The sequence below is a fragment of the Lissotriton helveticus genome, chromosome 6 (genome assembly GCF_964261635.1).
Source record: "Lissotriton helveticus chromosome 6, aLisHel1.1, whole genome shotgun sequence".
NCBI lineage: Eukaryota > Metazoa > Chordata > Amphibia > Caudata > Salamandridae > Lissotriton > Lissotriton helveticus.
The window spans coordinates 675,270,427-675,293,099 of record NC_136067.1 but is presented as its reverse complement, the minus strand read 5'-3'; the positions used below and the strand labels follow the sequence as shown (position 1 = coordinate 675,293,099).

Below are 22,673 nucleotides of genomic sequence, written 5' to 3'. Positions count from 1 at the left end.
ACTTCAACAGGATGCAAGTTCAAACAGGAATTTCTTTAAGCACCGTACTGAATAAATCCTTAGTTTAAATCCTTAGTTTTCTTTCAAACGTCAATTAGAGTTGCGCGATTGAGGTGTATGCTATGATATGCCACACGCCCAGTAAGTGTTTAACAGTAGAACGTCCCCATTTCTTCTGACCAGTATACACTCTCGCGTCCTGACAGCCGTGTTTCGCGCCAAAAAGGCGTATATAAATAAGTTCATTTTTCTACGTATATCACCTGTCTTCCTGCCATTCAACAAAGGGAGACAGCTGCAGGTCCTAATGAACAATACAACTGCCTTATTATAATGAAACAAGCAGGGTAGTGTTCAATATGACCCTGAGTCCTCTGTGTCCTGGTGCTACTATAATTGCCACATGAATAGAAAGTGCTCCCTGGGAAGTGCAGGTACAAAGGCTACGGACAGGAGATGGAGGGGTGTGTGGGGGTTCCCATCACCTTGAGGCGCAGAATAGAGTGTATAGTCCAAGGTGGTGCCATTGCGTAGCCTCCATGTATCTGCCAGATTGAAGGTTTCAATGATATCCTGAACAACAAGCAAAGTCAGAGGCTTGCCACTTACATTAGAGCTAGTGGAGTCCACTAGTGGATGGTAAGCCATGTTTAGATCATCCCCTTTCCCCCCACCATAGCACCTAGTCATTCTCCACTTGGCCCCTGATTGCCGAGACTTCATGATAGAAGCCAAGGGAGACCACATTAAGGGCATAGACCTTGACCATTAGCTGTTACTTGTCTTAATGGAAACAATAACATACCTCCCAGTGTCAGGAATCAACCATAATTAGCTAATAACATTATTAAAAGTGCTACAGAAACCATGTGCTAGTTAAATGGGAGAAATTGACTTTACCACAGTCAAAAACAACTTTAGGACTTTTTCACTGGCAGGAAATGTAAAACTTAAACACACGTATTACTTTTTAAATACCATGCACCCTACCTTTGGAACTGCTAGGGCCTACCCTAGGGATGACTTCTATCTATTTCAGGTCCTGTAAATGTCTGTGATTCATCTACACTTCTATGGTGTATTTGGCCCCTACCAAATAATGTCTTAATTCTTCTAAAGATTACATAATGACCATGCTTGTCAGTGATTGTATAATTTAACTCTGCTGCTGAGGCATTGGTATAAAACTAAGGTACTGGGTGAACCTAGAACCTGCAATGTTTGGATTTCTTTGAGATAAAACCCCACACATAGCGTTACAAGATGCATCCATCTTAACAATGACAGGACATTCTGCATTAGGATTTGCCTAATGTCTGATCTCTTTCTTTTGTCTAAACGCTTCTTCCGTCTGTAGTAACTTGGTAAAGGATCTTATATTTTCAGAAAACTGAAGAAAGAACCTCATAAAAATTGGCAAAGACCAACAAATCTGAATTGCCTTAATGAAAGCTAGTATATGACTTTGAATACTTGCGGCCATTTCTTTTTCCTCCTTCTTACCCCCTTGGGTGTATTGACATTCCCCAAAAACTCCACAGCAATGGCATGAAAAAGGCATTTATTAATTTTAGCATACAGTATGGTGTACTACTGCTTTAAATTGAGTTATGTGAACTTTCAAGGCTAAATCAGAATCACACCTTAACAGGCAAAACCAGTCACATCCAAAAATAATCTTATTACCTCATTAACAAAATACTAAAATCCTGCACGAGCATTGCAATATACTAAAGGCATTACCTGCTATTTGAACAACCCACATTTAGTACAAAATTCAATTTTCCATTTATCGCCCTCTTATGGCTTGATTAGATGGTAGACTCCTTAAAGATCTAGCTTTATGAATATTTTAGCATTCCTGTTCTGATCTAGTAGAACATTTATTAATGGCACAGGGCAATGATTATTTACTGTAATTTGTTTGAGGGCTCTGTAGTCTATACATGTTCTTAGCTCACAGCCTTCTTTGGTATAAATAAGGTGGAAGAGGCTGGAGACTCTGAGGGTCTTAAAAATCCATAAACAAAATTATCTTGTAGGTACTGTTGAAGGTATTCTGTGTCTGATTCATTAAATAAATATTTTCGAATACAAGGGATTTGTGTGCCTGGTTCCACATCCAAGATATACAACACACCCATTAGCAGGCAAAATACCCACTTCTGCTTATATTTTAGGACAACCTTCTGTGCATTGGCCTGAAATTATACAAGTGGTTTGACAATAATTTTAATTCGATTAGACTGGCACTGTAGTCCAATCAGTACAGGATTGTATAATGTCTACACGGTAATTCCCAAACATACTGTAAACTGAGGAGCATCTATCAAATGAAAGTACATTTTCTCATGATGATTCCCCCCCCCAAAAAAAACAAGGAAATCCAATATGTCAAAATCTCACTAAACATGAAAATAAATTAGAACCTCCCACTTCCTTAACATCTTCTGGAATCATTTCCCTGATTACTAAATTCTGTAAGAACTAAACATGCATCCAATTTCTGAAATCTCCAGAATCTTAAAGATCTGAAATCACCTTCTCTGACTGTACTTCTGACAAAGTTGTCTTCATGGGATTAATCATAGTGTATTGTATTCACTAACAATCTGGGAATTGACCTACATTCTTGGATGACAAGACTGCTTCTTTCATTTTCAAGGAATCTGGTTTTCAGCCAACTGTGTCTTTTCAGTAGACAATGTCATTGATGCTTGACTCTTGAAAATTCTGGATTTACTTCTACGGTGTTGTACAAAATGACTTGGCCTTCCACAAAACAAGCAGAAACTATTTACGTGCCTTTTTAGGTCTCGCCTGTCAATGCGCATGCGCATTGAGCAGAGCGAGACTATGGGGGCTTAAACAAAGCTTACCGAGATCAGGCGATTCCCAGGCGATTTCTTGCAGTGCATGTGAAAGCGCGTGCACAATGCCACCAGCTGCTTGCCTCGCATTATCACATCAAAGGCGGCCGCATCTCAGGCCCCTGCTGCTTCACACCCTCATGCCGCTCTCCCCGCTCCGCCCACTCCCCTGCCCGTCGTGTCGCATTTCTCCTCCGCCGGCCATACTTTCAAGGCCGTCTCTCGTGTTTCCAAAGTGGCATTCATTTATCTTGTACATGTTTACACATTATGAGCGCTACACTTTGCTGCGACGGGTGCCAATAATGTTCTTTGTTTTTTCCATCATCTTAAATGGGAAAAGTCGATTTTACCTTTGCAGCAGTTCTAGGTTTTAATTTGTATTTATTTTGTGGACAATTGTATATAGCGCTAACTTTGCCCTCACGTATTGCACCGTTTTACATGGCCACAAGTTAGATTACAGAAACCCGACCTTTATTTTTCTTTGTGAACTTGCGCTATGATTCGAACTTCTTTCCTGTAAACTCCAAAGTCGTCACCTTTTGCCGCTCTCCCCGCTCCGCCCCCTCCCCTGCCCGTCGTGTCGCATTTCTCCTCCGCCGGCCGTACTTTCAAGGCCGTCTCTCGTGTTTCCAAAGTGGCATTCATTTATCTTGTACATGTTTACACATTATGAGCGCTACACTTTGCTGCGACGGGTGCCGATAATGTTCTTTGTTTTTTCCATCATCTTAAATGGGAAAAGTCGATTTTACCTTTGCAGCAGTTCTAGGTTTTAATTTGTATTTATTTTGTGGACAATTGTATATAGCGCTAACTTTGCCCTCACGTATTGCACCGTAGCCACAGTGATCACAAGGTTGTCCATAATTACAGAATGGTGAGCCAGGGCTGTGACACAATTCTGCTCCCTGAAAGCCGCAATCGTTTGTCTTCTGCTACAAATTAGCACATACGAACAAAAGCGTATTTTTTTTATATAGCAAAGCTTTATTTTTTTGTTAAATCTTTATGTAGGAACAACTATTGACAAAGCTAATAGGCATGGCTGCTTTTTGGTGTGTTTCCACTTGTGTTACATATATGGATACGCTGGCAGGAGTAGAAACATGATAGTTTGGCGGCACACTATACACCACATCCACCACATCCACCACCACGTCCACCACCACATCCACCACCACATCCAACACATCCACCACCACTTCCACCACCACCGCATCCACCACCACATCCACCACATCCACCACATCCACCACATCCACTACCACATCCACCATCGCCTCGACATCCACCATGACATCCACCGCCACATCCACCACCACATCCACCACATCCACCACCACCACCACCACATCCACCCCACCACATCCACCACCACCACATCCACCACCACCACATCCACCACCACCACATCCACCACATGCACCACCACTGCATCCACCACCACTGCATCCACCACCACACCTACCACATCCACCACCACACAGACCACCACGTCCACCACCACATCCACCACCACATCCACCACATCCACCACCACCGCATCCACCACCACCACCGCATCCACCACCACCACATCCACCACACCCACCACCACATCCAACACATCCACCACCACTTCCACCACCAGCGCAACCACCACCACATCCACCACCACCACATCCACCACCACCACATCCACATCCACCACATCCACCACATCCACCACCACATCCACCATCGCCTCGACATCCACCATGACATCCACCACCGCCACATCCACCACCGCCACATCCACCACCACCACATCCACCACCACCACATCCATCACATCCACCACCACTGCATCCACCACCACATCCACCACATCCACCACCACTGCATCCACCACCACTGCATCCACCACCACTGCATCCACCACCACTGCATCCACCACCACCACATCCACCACCACCACATCCACCACCACCACATCCACCACCACCATATCCACCACATCCACCACCACTGCATCCACCACCACATCCACCACACCTACAAAATCCACCACCACACCGACCACCACGTCCACCACCACATCCACCGCATCCACCACATCCACCACCACATCCACCACCACATCCACCACCACTACATCCACCACCACCACATCCACCACCACCGCATCCACCACCACCGCATCCACCACCACCGCATCCACCACCACCGCATCCACCACCACCGCATCCACCACCACCTCATCCACCACCACCGCATCCACCACCACCGCATCCACCACCACCACCGCATCCACCACCACCACCGCATCCACCACACCCACCAACATCACTTCCACCACCACATCCACCACCACCACATCCACCACCACATCCACCACCACATCATCCACCACCACCACATCCACCATCACCACCACCACCACATCCACCACCACCACCATATCCCCCAGATCCACCACCACCACATCTATATATGTGTGTGTGTGTGTGTGTGTGGCTCTGTGTGTGTGTAGGTGCAAATGCAATGTTCTTGGATTTTCGTCACAATAAAATACACTGAACATAATCTTCACAAAAGTTATTTACAAACGTTTAAGCTATTGCCATTATAAATTACAATACATTTTATTTAAGTAATAATTATTTACAAAATTAAAAGCCATTGTTATTTGTAATATCAATACATCTAAGTCACGTAAATACAACACACATTGCATTACAAATGCTATAGGTGTCACATTTGCGAAAGTTAAAACTATTGACATTGTAACTGACAAAGGTATTAATTTTGCTATTTTCAAAACCAACACATAAATAAAAAGTCAAACTTTCCTAATGCGAGACCTATTGCATTTCCAATGCTTGTTTCTCTTCCCTCTTATGCTGCGTAACTGCATTGGCTCTAAGTCTCAGTAACTCTGGTCTCTTTTTCCTTAGGCAGGATTGCTAAGATTCTACTCTTTTTTTAACATTGTTTAGACAAACAATGATCAAACTGTACCACTAACTCTATGAGGTCAACATACTTAGAAGGAGAATTAACCACCTGCAACCAGACACCTTTAATTCACTTTGCCATTCTTGATAGAATAAGGATGCATTTTTTTGCTTCTGGGCAACTAGTCTCAATTATCAAGCAGTTAAATGTGGTACTATAAGTTAATAGATCTTGATGACCTTGCATTAAGTTTAACAACTCATTTCCTAAAGAAAGAGTGTTCGAGTTTATTTTACCAAAACATTTCCGCATCTGATCACAAAAGACAAAAAAAAAATGAAGCAAATAATCATTTCTCTTGACCAATTGAATACTCCAGTTTGCACTGTCCCACTCAAATATGATGATGCAAAAGCTACCATGGTTTGATCATCAGGAAAGGTTGCAGGTTTTAACAAAAAACGAAGCTAAGAATTATGCAAATTGCTTTGGATCACTGGAGAACCTTTCTGGAGGTCTAAGGCTGGTGTCTCCAATCATTCGATTGCAAGCTATCAGTAGCTCACAGAAACTTCAGAGTAGCTCCCAGCCTTGAGTTCAGTTTTAACCCTGAACTGCAATAAATAAGTGTTGTATTTTCATTTTAAAGTTAAGGAAAGGCTATGTTTATTTTATAGTATTATCAGGCTGCAGATAGCAGAGCCTGAAAATGAGCTGTGGTCCACTCAGATCTATGTCCCTTTTGGGTCACAGAGATTCAGAACTGAAGCACCGAGGTATTTAACTCTTAAATAAAAGTGATTCTCAACTCGATATTGGAGCATGAGAACAAAATGACATTTCTGAATGTTTTTAAATGAGAAAATTAAAAGGAAGAGTTAGCTTAATTATTAAGTTAACTATTCATTTTAATGTTCTCTCTTTTCAAAGTGTCCCATTTACGTATAGCAGGCATGAGCTCCCAGTGTCTGGTAGACACTTATACATGGTGCACAAATGATTGGCAAGCTGCGACCTATAAATGGTATATAATTCTGGAGGCAGCCCACCTACACCCAGCATTTTTCTGGTAGCCAGCTGATCAATAGCGACCTTGACTTCCTGTATATCTAGGTCTGAAGTGAGGGATAACGTTTATCTGGGGTGAATACCAGCATATGTACAGAGGTTAGAATTTAGTTTGAGGGAATGAGGAGGAGCTGTAGGGGAATCATATTTTTTCCAATTGTAATAAACAAATACTTTGTTTATAGTTGTCTGTGTCATCCCTGACAAGCCAGTGCCTGTCTGTATAGTGCCAGTTGGTGTGTGTGGGGTTTCAGATCTCACTAACCAAGCCAAGAGCCAACCCACCTTGTCTCCTTCCCTTTTGTCTCTCCAGATATTCCAGAGAGACAACAGAGTCATTTCAGTAAGATCAGATCATTCTTATTCATGTTTAAAAGTATCAGTCTGTCTGCTGAGGTTGTAACTAGAGAGAAATCTAACATGCCGAGTTGCTTCTCCTCTTCTTCGACCGCCCACATCAGAGTTCTCTTGATGCTGTATGAAGTCTTTTTACATATGGCGCTGATCACAACTATAAAGGAATCCCACTCCACATTAGAGTGGGAAGCTCTGCCCCCATAAGAGGCTAGGATCGTAGTCAGTGCGGCACAAATGCTCTGCATCATATAGGTGATGTACAAGTTCTTGAGACCCCATGTAAAAATCAAGGCTTGTGTGTAATCTTTGGGTCGGTGTCCCTATTAGCGAAAGTCATTTCGACTTGGTTGGCTTTTCCCTGACATTTGTTTCCTGTATTTGGGGGGAGACCACCCAGCTGACCCCTCCTTTTTTTATTTTGTCGATGCTTCCTCCCTCATCCTCTTTTTAAGAGGGAGGCCTCCCCTCCTTTTCTACCCCCTTTCCGCCAACCCCTAATTTTCTTGAGGGAACATTCACCCCGTAAATACTTCCTTCCTGCATTCTCTATGTTGCCCCCACCCCTGAGAGCAGTTATGCCCTCTCTCCTCCGCTCACAGCTTTTTTCCTTCCTTCTGCTAACCTCATCACCTTTTCTCTATATATTTTTGATTCTCTATTCTTCTTTTTCCCTAGCACCGTTCCTTTCGGGTCACTACGCCAGCCCTTTACAGGTCTTGCCTAGGCAGCCCTTGTGCTGTCTCTTCGAGACATGCTGTATTCAGGAATGAACTTTGAGCTCCACCCATTCTCTACCCATCTTTTCAATTGGCTCCTCTTGCTGTCCTTTGTAAATGATGGCTTTTGATTCGTTAATAGGCTTAGTAGTCTCTCCTTAGTATCTCCCTCTCTTCTGTTGTTTCCGCCCATGAGGACAGCCCCTTTTAAATGCGTTCTTACTCTGTAGGTTTCATTAGCAGTTAGTGAGCACTATTTACTTGATGTCTTGCTGACGCAGGCACAACATGCTGTCTGGCTTTCGTGCAACCTTCCCTCACTGGGCACGTCACGCTTTTACATAAATAAAAAAAAATTACGGCGGCCACACTTCTTTTTATTTTTTATTTATTGACTTTTGTAGCAATCGCGGCACGCCGTGCTTTAGCTTTAAACATCTGAAGTTAAAGCGTGGCGTGCCTTGATTGCTACTAAAGTCAATAAATAGAAAACAAAAGGCGGGCAGATGCCGCATTTCTTTTTCATTTATTTACTTTTGTAGCAATCGCTGCAAGCCGCGCTTCAGATTTAAACATCTTAAGCTAAAGTGCAGCAGGCCGCCATTGCTACAAAAGTAAATAAATAGACAAAAAAACTGTGGTTGCATTCCTTTTTTGTCTGTGTGTTTACTTTTTTAGCAATCGTGGCACGCCGCGCTTTATCTTAAGATGTTTAAATCGAAAGAACGGTGTACCGCAATTGCTACAAAAGTCAATAAATTGGAAAAAAAGGCAGGCAGACACTGCATTTTTTTCCATTTCTTTACTTTTGTAGCAATCGCTGCACACTGTGCCTTAGATTGAAAGATCTTAAGTTAACTTGCAGCGTGCGGCCATTGCTAGAAAAGTAAATAGAAAACAAATCAGTGAGTGCTAACTCAAGAGGCTATAATGTGCGGTAGGCAAAATGTAAACAAGAACGTACAGAACACTGCACTATATAAAGGCTAATCTGGAAAGATTTCATACCAAGAGTGACTTTGACAACAAAGGCCCACTGCCCATGCACTTTGCAACTTCCACCCCCAACTTACAAGCTTATCATTGCTGCAGCACAAAAAAAAAGTCAAAGCAGCTGAAGGCGGCAATTGCCTCTCATGACATTATGGGTGTGCAAATGAGCCGGAGAATATTGCAGTAACAGACAGAGAAAGGAGAGAAGCAGATACTGCCGGTGCTGTAAAACAGAAGTTGTCAATTTTTCAGCTATTCACACATTTATTCAGACACAGTTAAATAAGGTTTCTTTCGAGCTCGCTGGTATTATGTTGCGGTTCCCGATAAATAAGGGAGGACGAATGTAGACTGGCGGGCCATTTCATTACTGTAATTTCGGGGTTATATATGCCCTGTTTACTTTTTGAGCTGAACGACCGCTATTCCAGTTGTCAGGTATCCCTCAGGTGACAGTGGGTTATTTATGCCCTTGTTTCGAACGATAAGAACATTGGGCCCACTACGTTACCGACATTAGAAATATCCGATTGCATAAAGGAGAACTCTTTAATATTTCCAAGTGTTAATTACAATATAGAGATATATACAACCTGTCTGTACGTGAAATAAGGTTGCTTATACACAATTCTACATAAAGTCAGTATAATTGAAGAATAAAGAAATATATTTTATATATATATTTATGAACGTCTCTTACATAACAATTGGAATATTCTAAATCTTTTGAACGCTGTGTTGGTACCTCAAGAGATTTCTGAGCCCTGAAGAAGTTCCGAGAGGAACGAAACGCGTTGGCTGAGGCTTTTTTTTTTTAAAGATTGGAAAAATAAAGGACTTAACATTGACAAAATTGGAAGCATTGTGGACTTTAATCTTTTGTGCACCATCCTTGTCTTCAAGAGTTTGTATCTATTTTTACAGTGGAGTGTACGTGTGGCAAGCTTCGAATGCACTGTGCACAAACCACGTATTGACACATTAACTCTGAAACTGAGGTGCTTAACTGTGGTGAGCCACACGGTTTGTTTTTAAGTACAGTTAAATAAGGCACTTGACACTTTATTTGAGATTTTAAGGACTGGCCCACAGTACACTTTTAACATCATAGCGAAATTAGAATAAGCACATTAACCGTGATCTAACATTCTTATATATCTTACGTATAAGAGGTATTTTGTTCTATCGACTTTATATTCTTAGATTAGGGAGTCCAAACAAACGTTTTATGATAATTCAAAAATAGATTGATCTTATCGACAAAATGTTTTTCACTTTTATGCAGTTGTCATAAGGACTGTTTTATGTTTGCATAGTTAATAGAACAACAACCCGAAATAACCATTATTACTACTTTTTAATAACTTAATGTTTTTTTAAAAATATGCTGGACACTTGATTTCGACCACTGTCTGGTATATATCTCAAAATAATAATGTTTCATAGGAAAACATTGACATTTTTGTAATTCTTCAAAATGAAGATGTACCTGCCCTGAGTTTTGTAGTTGTTAAAATTACATAGCACCTATACACCATCCAAATTGTGAAATTCTAGACAATGCGCTCTTCCTTTACCTCAGCTCTCATGTCCGTCAAACTTATGGGAGTGTTGGGAGATGTTTCAGTTTGCAGTGTGTGCTGTACATGAAAATGCATTATTTCATTACGAGCTTTCTGTCCCTCCTTGAAATAGGGGGGCTTTCTCACTCACAGTTGCTCCTTGACCTACCATGAGGCTATTTGGACTTCAACATTGCACTGAGAAAGGTTATTGGTTTTGATGTGGACTGGACGTACAAGCACTTTTTTGCAGTAATGGTGCAGTTTAAAGTAGTACCCATGTGGGCCAACCATCCTGTGAGATTGGTTATTTGTTGCATTATAAATATATTGTGGTACTACAAACAAAGTTTCATTGCACCACACTGTTTCCCTAACACCATACCATTCCTGGTTTTGCTCCCACTTTTTACACTCCCACCCCAGGCTGTAGCTGGAACCAAGGAAGAGCAGTGAATCCGTCTTGCCTTACATGAAGCATTGCGCACCACAGTCCCTTCTGGTGGGTCTCAAGACATTATAAGGACATGTTGCAGTTCCCAGACAAGAAACTGTAGTGAAAACCAAAATCTCACTGAAGAGTGGACTGAATCAAGGGAGTGTAACCGAGGCTGACCACAGTTAAGGGATTGCTCTCCCAGTCTCATGATAAGTTTCCTGACAAACCGTATGATTGCATAGCTGACAGCCTGAGAGCATGACTATAATCATGACTGTGACATTGCAACCCACTGGCTGGAGTAGACTGACTTGTACTGCCTCTGCCAGGAGCTGACATCACAGTCATGTAGATCTAGAGGTAGATCTAAGCCTGTACCTTTGTTAATTCTGTTTGAGTACATAAAGTAGTGCTACAGGAGTTCTACTGCACATGATAGCAAAGGCCTTTGCGAGTTGCTCTCCAGTGTGAATGCCTACCTGTGCAACAAAGAGTGGTACAAGTAGGTCTGGGGGTTTCAGATAGAAACATACAGGGGGACATCTGGTTACTTCAAAGTTACACCCTTGGAAAAGTCAGTTGTTGAAAGAGTAAGTATTCATTATTTTGGATATGTGATGACCAAAATAAACTTTTCTCTGCAAATGTTGCCAGCTTTTCTTAAACACATCAGTACATGACACATATTTTCATTCGTGCTAACAGCCTATGTCCGCACATTATACTTGGTGATCAGTTTTTTGAATGAATGAATTCATTAAGCACTATGCATATGTGTACTAATTATTAATGACTGTACTACTAAGATAGAGGCTTGCACCTTATATTACAATGGCCAGTACTTATGCTTAAGAACACACTGTAGAAAATGTGTCATTTCTATAAAAGCAATGGTGTTTCTTTGGCGAAGATAAAAAGGTTACAACTGTACTTTGATATGTTGTTGAATTCACATTCCTTAAATGCGTTGCTTATCCGGAAGCACAATGCAAAGCGTTTCATGTGACTTGAAATTGCTGATGTGAAAGATAACTTGTTGATAAATATTAAAGATGCTTTAGGTTTGCTGACACAGCAGATCAATAACTTTTGTGTTTCATAGTTGGATTGTTTTTTTTAGACACTGTGAAGTATTATTTCACTGAAATAATAATCCAGCCTTCTTGCAAAGACTTCACCATGCTACCAAGGTATGCAAATCTACACATATGTTTTATATTACCAATTGATCAATGCTATTTACGTACAATGTCTACACTTATGCACTTATCTTGTTTGACAGTCTGAAATTCTAAGAATCTGGCTGAAAATAGGAAATGTTAGTGGAGATTAGTCTTATCCTATTCTATTTTTTCAGAGTCTCTTAAAGTAGGAAGATAGATACTGTTGTGTCTACTTGGCAGGAAAGTGTTCCATTCATTTAGAAGAAACTCTCTTTTTGTGAAATCAGTCATTTCCTACAGTGGGAAGGTCCCATTTCGTTTTAGTTACCGTGTAGGCTGATCAACTATACATGAAGTATTTTAAATGGTACAAGTCTGCAGGTCATTCGGCCGTTATAAGTATGATATGAACTTGAACATTTATCTGAAACAACAATAAAAACCCGTTTCTGAAACCCCTTCTCCCCCACCCCGGTAGTCAGACAGACATATTGTACTATTCACACATTCACATACCTTCCATATTAAACAAGTATGAAAGCAAAATCTGCTGGGCTATATCAGGACAGCCAAGAACATGCAAGAGCATAATTAAATCACCAAGGTTGTCAGAGAAAAGACAAGGTCTACAACTAGTCTGGGGCACTCTCAGGGCTGCTGATTGATCTGTTTTACCCTTGAGTGCGAACAGTATAGTGTCCTATGAGTCTATCAATGGTCCCTTCTTGGTCCTTTTGCGTTGAGCCATGAGGGTACCTGTCTCTACTTTAGTTAATTTGACCATGTGTTTTAGAGGTTTATTCAAATCTCGGGGGGTCCTGGTCTTCCATCCCATTGCTTTGTTCCTCTTGGCTATTATCAGTGCCAGAGCAATGAATTTTCAGACCCGTTGAAGTGGCTCAGGCCATGGTACTGGCCCGACAGACATTGTAAAGGTGATTAGGGATAAAACAAACCCTGTAATCTCCTGTATTGTTCCCATTCTCTCAACTCAGAGTTCCTGAATGTTACACCACTTCCATACCATATGGTAAACATTAGCTTGTGATTGTTGTGATCCAGCGCCCCTAAGGAAAAACTGTCTCACCAACGCTACCCAACACCACAATACTCACCATTAATCATAAATCACTCATAAAGGCCCATATACCTACGAGACAATTTTTGGGCGACTGAATCATGTGACCTAATTAAACAGAACTATTCACAATCTATTTACAATTTTATATACAACTGCAGTTTATCTTTTCTCACCATGCTTTTAAACATATATCATTTTAATTAATTCACTTAGGTAAATGGATCAACTAATGGTAACTAGACCATGAATAAACAAGACCAGCTTGTCGTTTCAAAATCTAATTTTATTTTAACTTTATTAATCAAGAAAGAGCATTTTATTAAGAATCTTTATTTATTAGCAATAAAAGCAGCATTTATAAGAGAAATGAAAAATTTATTTGACTGACCTCTTCAAAGTAAATCAGTAAGCATGAATTAAAGCAAAATAACAGTTTCCATTCCCTCAAAACTATTTCCCTGACTATTCTTGCTCCACCTGAAAAGGAAAAATCATATTTAGTCTGCTATCCTTACGTGAGTCAAAAGTCCGACAGCATGTCACGTCAATCAGGAATCGAAAAGCGAGAAGCGCCCTCCTGCCCATGGGGCCAGGTTTTATACCTTTCTAACTAGCTAATCTTCTCTAAATTGTACACTTTCTTTGCCATCCAGTGTTCCCATTGGCTGTCTTTCATCAGTTCATATTGTGTCATCACCGTTCTCCAAGCCTAGATCGGGCTTTTCTTTAGCCCTTTTGTCCTTTACTTTCGAGTCACGCAGCTTCCTCGAAAATGTTTCTTTACACTCGAGTTACAGTTCAACTTCCTTGCCTTGGCAAACTTGCTGGCTTCCTGTCCTTAAGCCTTTCTCCAAGAGTATGTTTAACACAATTAATTTGACTGTTTTTTTCTTTGACAAAAAGAATGTCAACGTTGTAAAAGTTTTCCACTTCTGAAACGTGCAAGGCTCTTCTCTGGACAAGAATCAAAATGCCATCTTTACAGGCCTTAGGCCTCACTCGGAAACTATTATTTAAACAAACACAAGACATCAATTAATTAGAGAATTGAGACCCATTCTGTTACCCACTACCTTTGCTAATTATTAACCCGTTAATTTATGTTACCTAGCTGAGCACACAAAGCAGCATTTATATCTACCTTCTTCTTTTAGGCCGCAAGGAATCTCCACAAGCTTTTGTCACAGAAAAGACATAAAGACATAACATAAGCACACATAATATGCACATGCTATTATTTAGACAGCCGCATTAAATACTTACAAAGACAATAGACAGGGTTAGTTTATTATTTTCTACACACTTGCAACATAGAGCACATTAGTTAGTCCCTCGTGTTTCTTGTTTAAATGCATTTTTAAAACTAAGTTGATTAATAATTCATCACATACTCGTTAATACTGTTATTATTATTATGGAAGTTTAACTTTGCGAGTTTGAACAAAATATCATTCAGTACCTCGCTCCATCAACTCCCTCATCTGGTGATTTAAAAATCACCAAACTACACACCCAAAATGTTAACATAATTTTCAACCCTTGAACATGTTTTGGACATTCACAGTATTAGAGTTTCTAAACCTTTGATTCAGCTGTTTGTTTGTAACTCTCATATTGTGACCTACGAAACTCTTCTAATTCTATTTCTTTTTCTTGTTCTTTTCTGAGTTTGTAAATTATTTTCTTTTCCCTTAGATATTTCTTTCTCTTGTGTAACATGCAACTAATTTTTAACAAAAGTATCACAAAGACTATAACTAATAAAGGACACAGTAGTTTGCCTAAAATTGAACTACCAATCTCTTGAAACCAGTTTTTGATTGCTGCAAATCTTTTGCTCAAGCGTTCTGAAAAATCTTCATCTTCCAAAGGTACAACTTCAGCATGTAATTCTGTAATATTAATATACATCTCGATGTTTTGACTTTTGTCAGGAATATATGTGCAGCAATGCTGGACATGTAATATTCCACAGACTCCTCCCTCTTTAGCTAATAAAATGTCTAATGCAAGACGGTTCTGCATAACCTTTGTTCTCATAGCAATAAGTTCAGTATTAACTAATTGAAATCCACTAGCAGTATCAGTAGACAATCTGTCAACAATTGTAGACATTTTTCTGATTTTAACTGCATTCAGGGTTATACCCACCAAAGGTATTACTGCACCAAAAATATCTCCCAAAATTTCTGAAAAGCTTTCCCTTTTAATCTATTCAACTGATTGCTTATTTCAAATGAACCCTTTACATTTCTGTCTACATGAAAAATCTTTGGGAAAACTAAACCAACATAGCAGGTCCCATACCAGTGGTCTGGGAGATTGTAGTAGGCTTTGTTTCCACAAACAAAATATATTCCAGGACAAATTGGATCTTTACCTCCTTTAAATCCCCAACCCCCTAGGATTTGATAAGTGTCTTCACATTGACTCGCACATACAAAATAATTATCAAATAGAGCATTATCTCTTCTAATACAAAGCTTTCCACTAATTGCTACATTCTCAGTTCTACCATTGAGCTTTTCATCCTCAATCTGCCAAAACTTAGATTTGGTTTGTTTCAGCATCACATTTCTCTTATAGATTGCCCTTCTCTCTTCAACCGTGTTTAAGAAAGATTTCTCTTCCGTTCTCAATTTGCATGTTAAATTATTTCTAAAAGCATACTCATAAGTAAGTTCATTTGTTACAATGAAAAATTCCCTCATCTGTTTAGCATGTTTATGTTTATTCAAGCTTTTATCAACTTTTAAATTTGCAAAAATTTCATCATAATTAGAGTAATAGTAGTCTAAACGACCTGTCTGATAAAATAAACTAGCTATTACGCTTCAAGTAATTCCATAAGTAAGAGGAAGCATATTATAAGTCACCCCCTCAGAGACGGAAGCGGGTAACTTCACACAAATGTAACAATCTTTCACATCCATTACCTTAACATATTCAGATAAAAGTCTTGAAAAGGTATTACTAGAAAAACCTCCAACAGATCTATCTTGGTGAATCTCTGGTTTGTGCTCAATAACTTTATTAGTCTTGCCTACTATATCATGGTTGTCTTGATTAACCACAACTTTACTAGTCATATTAGTCTTGTACATCTCCTTATCAATTCCAAAAGGAAAAATGACAGCTAAAATTAACCACACCAAAATTATTAGAATCACACATATAGAAGACATTTTACAACATCTTCTTAAAATTGAGCATCTTGAATTATTATTAGTAGAAGGCATCTTTACTTTGAAACGAGCCTTTCAAAACAAAAAACAAAAATTAAAAATTAATATACAACCCCTGTTTTGACTTTTTTTTTTTAAAGAAAACCGTGCTTTCTGACAGCTTTTCTTCGACCTTGTGTCTTACATCAATGTGTTTTTCCAGCTAACACAATTTCTTCGACCTTGTGTCACCTAACACAATTTCTTCAGCCTTATGCCAAATACAAATTTCAACTTTGTATGAAAACAAAATCAATCATTATCACTAGTGTCATCTAAATCCTTCTGACTACTGCTATTCACTTCCACCACTGGTGGTATTATGATGTACGTCCATTCAGGCGACTTGTACTTTTGATTGGGCTTTAATACTCTCTTTGCTCTACTGCTAATCACTTCTATTCTTTTTCCTGCTTGATTTTTCTTATCTGAGTCTCCTCCTTTTTGACTTGAGACTTCATTAACCTGCTCCTTTGATCTGTTTACTAATTTGAATTTCAGACTCCCATTTTCAACTGGCCAGTTATCTCCCTTTCTAAATAATTTCTTCTTTGGTTCAGTCAGGTTACATCCTCCTCTCCAAGCTCTTTTCCTTGAACTTTTCACTTTGGATTCATCATCACTTTCATCTGTTTTGCTTTCTGTGATGTCAAATCTAGATCCAGGTACTTCTTTACTCGGCAGTTTCACTCTGTTAGGAACATCATCCTTACAGCTGGTACTCGGAATTTCGTCTTCTTCTTCTTCTTCAATTACTTCCAACTTCCCAGTTTCAGAACTTCCGTTCCTGCCTTCAGAGCTTCCAATCTGCTTTTCAGTACTCTCCTGATCTTGAATCACCACTTTTTCAGACTCTTTTTCTGCTTCTTGATCTAGCAGATCTTCATCATTTTCAGAGTCTTGTATCACAATTTCTTCAGTATCTTCATTCAATGCCTCATTCGCAATTGAATTTTCCAGATGTCGACCTTCTTGTCGATCTTCAGAATCTGGATCTCTTTCAGGTTCTTCTTCAGAATCTGAATCAGCTGTAGTGTCACCTTCATCAGGATTTTCAGGAGCTGGCACACGTATGGTATGACTAGCATGAATCCATCTCTTCAAACCTCTGCACTTTACTGCATTTGTTGTGACAAGTATCACCTGTCTTGCCTTCTGCCACCTGGGTACTAAGCAATTTCTTCTCCGGTGAACTTTTGTTCTCACCCAGTCTCCTGGTAACAAATCATGAGCTTGTTTCTTCTCTTTGGTAATCACTTCAGTTCCCACCTGATGGAACACAGAAGTCACCACGTCAGATAGGTTCTTGCAGTACTCCAAAATGACGCTATCATTAATGCTCATAAGTTTACCAACTGGTACAAATGCTTGTCTCATGACTCTGCCCATGACAATTTCATGGGGGCTCAAACCTGTTTTTCTATCTGGAGTACTTCTCAAAGACCTCAAAACAAGTGGAAGTGCATCAGTCCACTTCATTCCTGTAGCTAAACACATTTTTGCTATTCTGTTTTTGATAGTACCATTCACTTGCTCAACAACACCTGATGCTTCTGGTCTCTAAGCACAGTGCAGCTTCTGCTTTATGTTCAGTGCTTCACAAATCAATTTTAGCAATCTGTTTTCAAAATGTGTGCCACGATCAGTCTCGACCGTCACCGGAAATCCATACCTAGGTATGATTTCTCTTAAAAGCAATTTTGCCACAGTAACTGAATCATTGTGACGAGTTGGGAATGCTTCCACCCATCTTGAAAACAGACAGATTATCACCAAGACGTATCTTAACTTGTTATGAGGTGGCATGTCAATGAAATCCATCTGTAATCTGGTAAAAGGACCACCCTCCCGTCCTATGGTTCCCATGCTCACAACTGTTTTTCTGTTTGGGTTGATCTGCTGACAGATCAAGCATCTCTGACAAAAAGATTCTGCAATTAGTCTGAACTTTGGATTGTACCATGTCTGCCTAAATAATCTGATCATTGAATCCCTTCCAATATGTCCTGGACCATGATACATTCTAGCCATGTCAGCAATCATGCTATCCGGCATAACTGGTCTGTCATCTTTGTAAACCCAAATCTCATCTTCTTCTCTCTGTCTGCAACCTGCTTTTAACCATGTGTCTTTTTCCTCATCATTTGCCTCATCTTGTAAATCTTTTACTCCTTGCCATGTCTCAACTACAGATGTTAGAATAAGTGAGTTCAAAACATGCTCATTGTCTTTTTCCCGATTAATGGACATATTATTCTTTGCGCAAAATCTTGCAATTTCATCAGCATATGCATTTCCTTTCGTCATGTAATCCTCACCTTTTTTGTGAGCTTTGCATTTTACCACAGCAATTTTCTCTGGAAGCTGAATAGCATCGATCAACCTTTTTATCAATTTTGCGTTCCTGATAGGAGTTCCAGCAGAAGTTAAATAACCTCTTTGAGACCAGAGCTGGCCTTAGTCATGGACTACGCCATATCCATACTGACTATCAGTCACTATGGTAACTTTTAACTCTTTACCTCTTTCACATGCACAAATCAAAGCAATCAATTCTGCTACTTTAGCTGAACAAATTCCTTTGAGACAGGAGGCTTCAATTACATCTGCAACTGTGCAGACAGAATATGCTGCACTCAGAACACCTTAATCTGTTCTTAAGCATGAACCATCAACAAAATAAACATAATCTGATTCAGTTTACGGGACATCTTTTATATCCTGTCTGGGTTTAGTGCAATATTCTAATACATCCAAGCATTCATGATCAATATCATTTTCATTTCTGATTTCTGTTACAGTACCATCAGGCAATAATGTGGAAGGATTTAAATTCACACATCTTGCAATCGACACGTTATCTGATCCAAGGATAACTTTTTCATATTTTGTTAACCTGTTACTTGTCAAATGCTGTGTTTTACTTCTAGTAAGGAGAATTTCAACTGAATGGGGTACATATACTTTTCCAGGGAATCCCATTATTATTCCCTCACTCTGTTCTAAGCTTACACTTGTTGCAGCTACTGCTTTTAAGCAACCTGGTAATGCTTTTGCAAAAGGATCAAGAACAGCTGAGGAATATGCTATTGGCTTTCACAGTCTTCCATGTCTTTGAATCAGAACTGATAATGCACATCCTTCTCTTTCACTGCAATACAGCTCAAAGTCCTTCTCGTAGTCTGGCATACCCAATGCTGGTGCTTCACACAAACTTTTCTTTAATTGCTCAAAAGCTTCTAACTCAGTATCTGTTAGGGTAATCAGATCTTTTATATTTGCTTTTGTCAATCTCTGCAGTGGTTTCGCAATTACTGAAAATCCACTAATCCATTGACGACAATAACCTACCATTCCTAGAAACATTCTGACCTGTCTCTGTGTTTTTGGTGGTTGCATTGCCTGAATTATTTTTATTCTTTCAGTTGTCACTTGCCTGATTCCTTTTGCAATTCTGTGACCAAGGTATTTTACTTCTTGTTTGCAAAACTGTAATTTTGCAGGAGACACTTTATGTCCCTCATCTGCTAAATGATTTAAAAGAGTAATGGTATCTGTTACACAGCTATCTTGTGTTTTTGCAGCCACAAGGAGATCATCAATATACTGCACTAACGTTGATTTTCCAGATAAATCTAGATTTTCCAAGGATTTCTTTAGCAACTGATTAAAAATAGATGGACTTTCTGTATACCCTTGAGGGATACGACACCATGCTAGGATACGGTCTTGGAACCTGAACGCAAGCCCATCTTCTTCCTGAGTTTGGAGCTCAATACCATACGGTGAGCTATATATTTTACAATTCATCTTACAAAGTATGTCCCTTCCTAACAGGTTTACAGGACTGCTGTTACAAACTGCAAATCTATGCTTGTCCTTAAATTTACCAATTTCAACTTCAACTGGTTCTGTTAAATCTGTTTTAATTTGTTGATTAGCTACTCCAACTACTTGGATCTTGTCCCCGGAGAGAGGTAGGTTTTCTATTTCCACTGATCTAACAGAAGAACGGGTAGCACCAGTGTCCACTAGAAAAGTGATTTCTACATAATTCACTTTACCATTCACAAATGGACCAGCCTGATCTACCTCAAGAGTGGCTCCAAGCACACACTCTTCCTCCTCTCTCGGTCACCGTCATAAGTAATCCTCAGAATCACTCCCTCCATTTTCTTTCAACCAATACTGTTGAGAAACATTTGACACATTCACTTTTGGCGATCTGTTTACCTGTTCACCTCCGCAGAATCCCGTTTCTGAATTGTACCTCTGCACATTTACACAATTTGGAAGTGGCGGTTGTGGAATCTGACTCTGCTGATTCTCTACCTGTCGCTGTAGCTGTTGCTGCAGATTTATCTCATTCTGCATCTGTGGATTTAATGATGCATTTTTAAAATTTCTGGGCGGATTCTTACATTCGCGCTTCCAGTGTCCAATTTCGCCACAATTATAACATGGGAGTTTTTGCTTTAATTCTTCAATATTTCCCATCAATTTTGGCTTATTAAAATTACCTTTAAATTTCCCTTGATTCTGATTAGCATTTTTGTTTTCTAGAGTTGCTATTTGCTGTTCAGCTACTTTTACCTGTGCCCACATAGCTTTTTCTTTTAGCTTCTTTTGTTTAGCATCTATTTCATCACTACAGTATTTTGCTTTTCTCAAAATGTCATCTACTGAGAGTGATTGCCAGCCAACTATTCCAGACCTTATCATTTCACCAATTTCAGGTCTTAAGCCATAAACAATTCTGTATATGAAATGGCTCATATCTTTCTCACTCAATTTTTCATAACCACTGGATTGTTTAAATACTAGCAGTAATCTTTCATAAAATGAGTGTACTGATTCTTTTGGCTCTTGATTTGTTCTATCTATTTTAACCCAATCTACTTCTTTCGGGGGAATCTTGTTTTTCAACCAAACAATTACCTTATCGTACAGATTCATAACATCTGATGAAGGAGCACATGTTACCTTATCTCGAGCAGGTTCTTCTTTAGGCCAATCTATAGAAATTTTACATTCTGTCCAAAGATCCGATGGGACAACTATGTCAAAGAATCCATCAAGATCAATCCGCAGAACTTTTGAAACCTTAACAAATCTATCTACCTGTCGATACCATTCCACAGGTTTTTCTCCCAGCCGAGGAAAATCATTTGTAAACAGTAAAATGCCCTGCCTTGTCCAAGGAACATGCACATACCCTCCTCCTGATATTTCTCTCATTGGAAACTCATTAGCTACTTCTCCTCTTTCTCTTTTTCTTCCTCTCTTTTCTTTGTCCATTTTACTCTCCACTTACTTAATTCACCCAATCTTTTTAGAAACACAGTTAAATCTTTTATATGAATAATTCTTCCTGTGGTATTCATGTTTTCAATGTCCTTTTCAGAGAAATCCACTCTATAATGTTTCTGCAAATGTTTCTGCCTTCTTAAATCTATTTCTAATTCAGCAGCCATTTCCTCTAATTGATCATACTTGGTTTTCGTTTTCCATTGTATGCTTTTGCAAATAAACAATAATTCATCATCCTGATATAGCTTCAAATTGTCAGTTCCAATTGTTCCAATAATCTATTCCTCCAAATCTGCCTTCAGTTGTGCAACATCAAGTAATTTAAATTCTGAGATTTGTGGGGAATTCGTTAATTCTATTTTACTTATGCTCTTTTCCGGAGTTCCAGAATCAGATTCTGCACCAGATGGAGTTTTATTCGACAACCTTTGATTAAAAGTTAGGACAGGCATCATTGTTTTCTCTCGGTGAATTTCTGATCAATCTGAATAAAAATTTTCTGCCACTTTCTGAATTTCTGCATTTAATGGAACAGTCAAGGCTGAATGTCTAACTTCTCTTTGATCAAATACTGGAAGAACAGGTCCAATCGTTACTGGTACTGTTACTGCTTCCATGCTTTTAGTTAACTGCTGTATTAATTCATCTTTTGATCGAAAATATTCTGAAGTGTTTGGTAATTCCTCACATCTTTCTGTTCTCAATACATTTCTTGGGGCTTCATTTCTTTGAACTGGAGTTTCAGCATAAGTTCTGTTTTCCCCTGATATACTAGAATTAGATCTTGTTTCTACTCTTTTAGGAGTTTTTCCACTATTCTGATTTAATCTGGATGATGCCTCATCAATAATTTCTCTTGGAGGAGCACTTGGGGAAGTTCCTGGAGGAACTCTTGGGGAAGACCATGAACAATCTGGTTGATAAGGTGGCGGTTTCGGTTTTGTAACATAAATTTCTTCTAAAATTGC

At 39.4% G+C, this 22,673-nt stretch overlaps 1 protein-coding gene across 2 annotated transcripts in view; it reads left to right on the top strand.

Moving 5' to 3' along the window:
* The window catches only part of UBE3D (ubiquitin protein ligase E3D), a 1,125,452-nt gene that overhangs the window by 446,139 nt on the left and 656,640 nt on the right, over positions 1-22,673 (top strand). For both annotated transcript variants that reach the window (XM_078648129.1, XM_078648130.1), the window contains exon 6: positions 12,048-12,117. In XM_078648129.1, the coding sequence (XP_078504255.1) occupies positions 12,048-12,117 (70 nt within the window). The remainder of the gene's footprint in view (positions 1-12,047; positions 12,118-22,673) is intronic.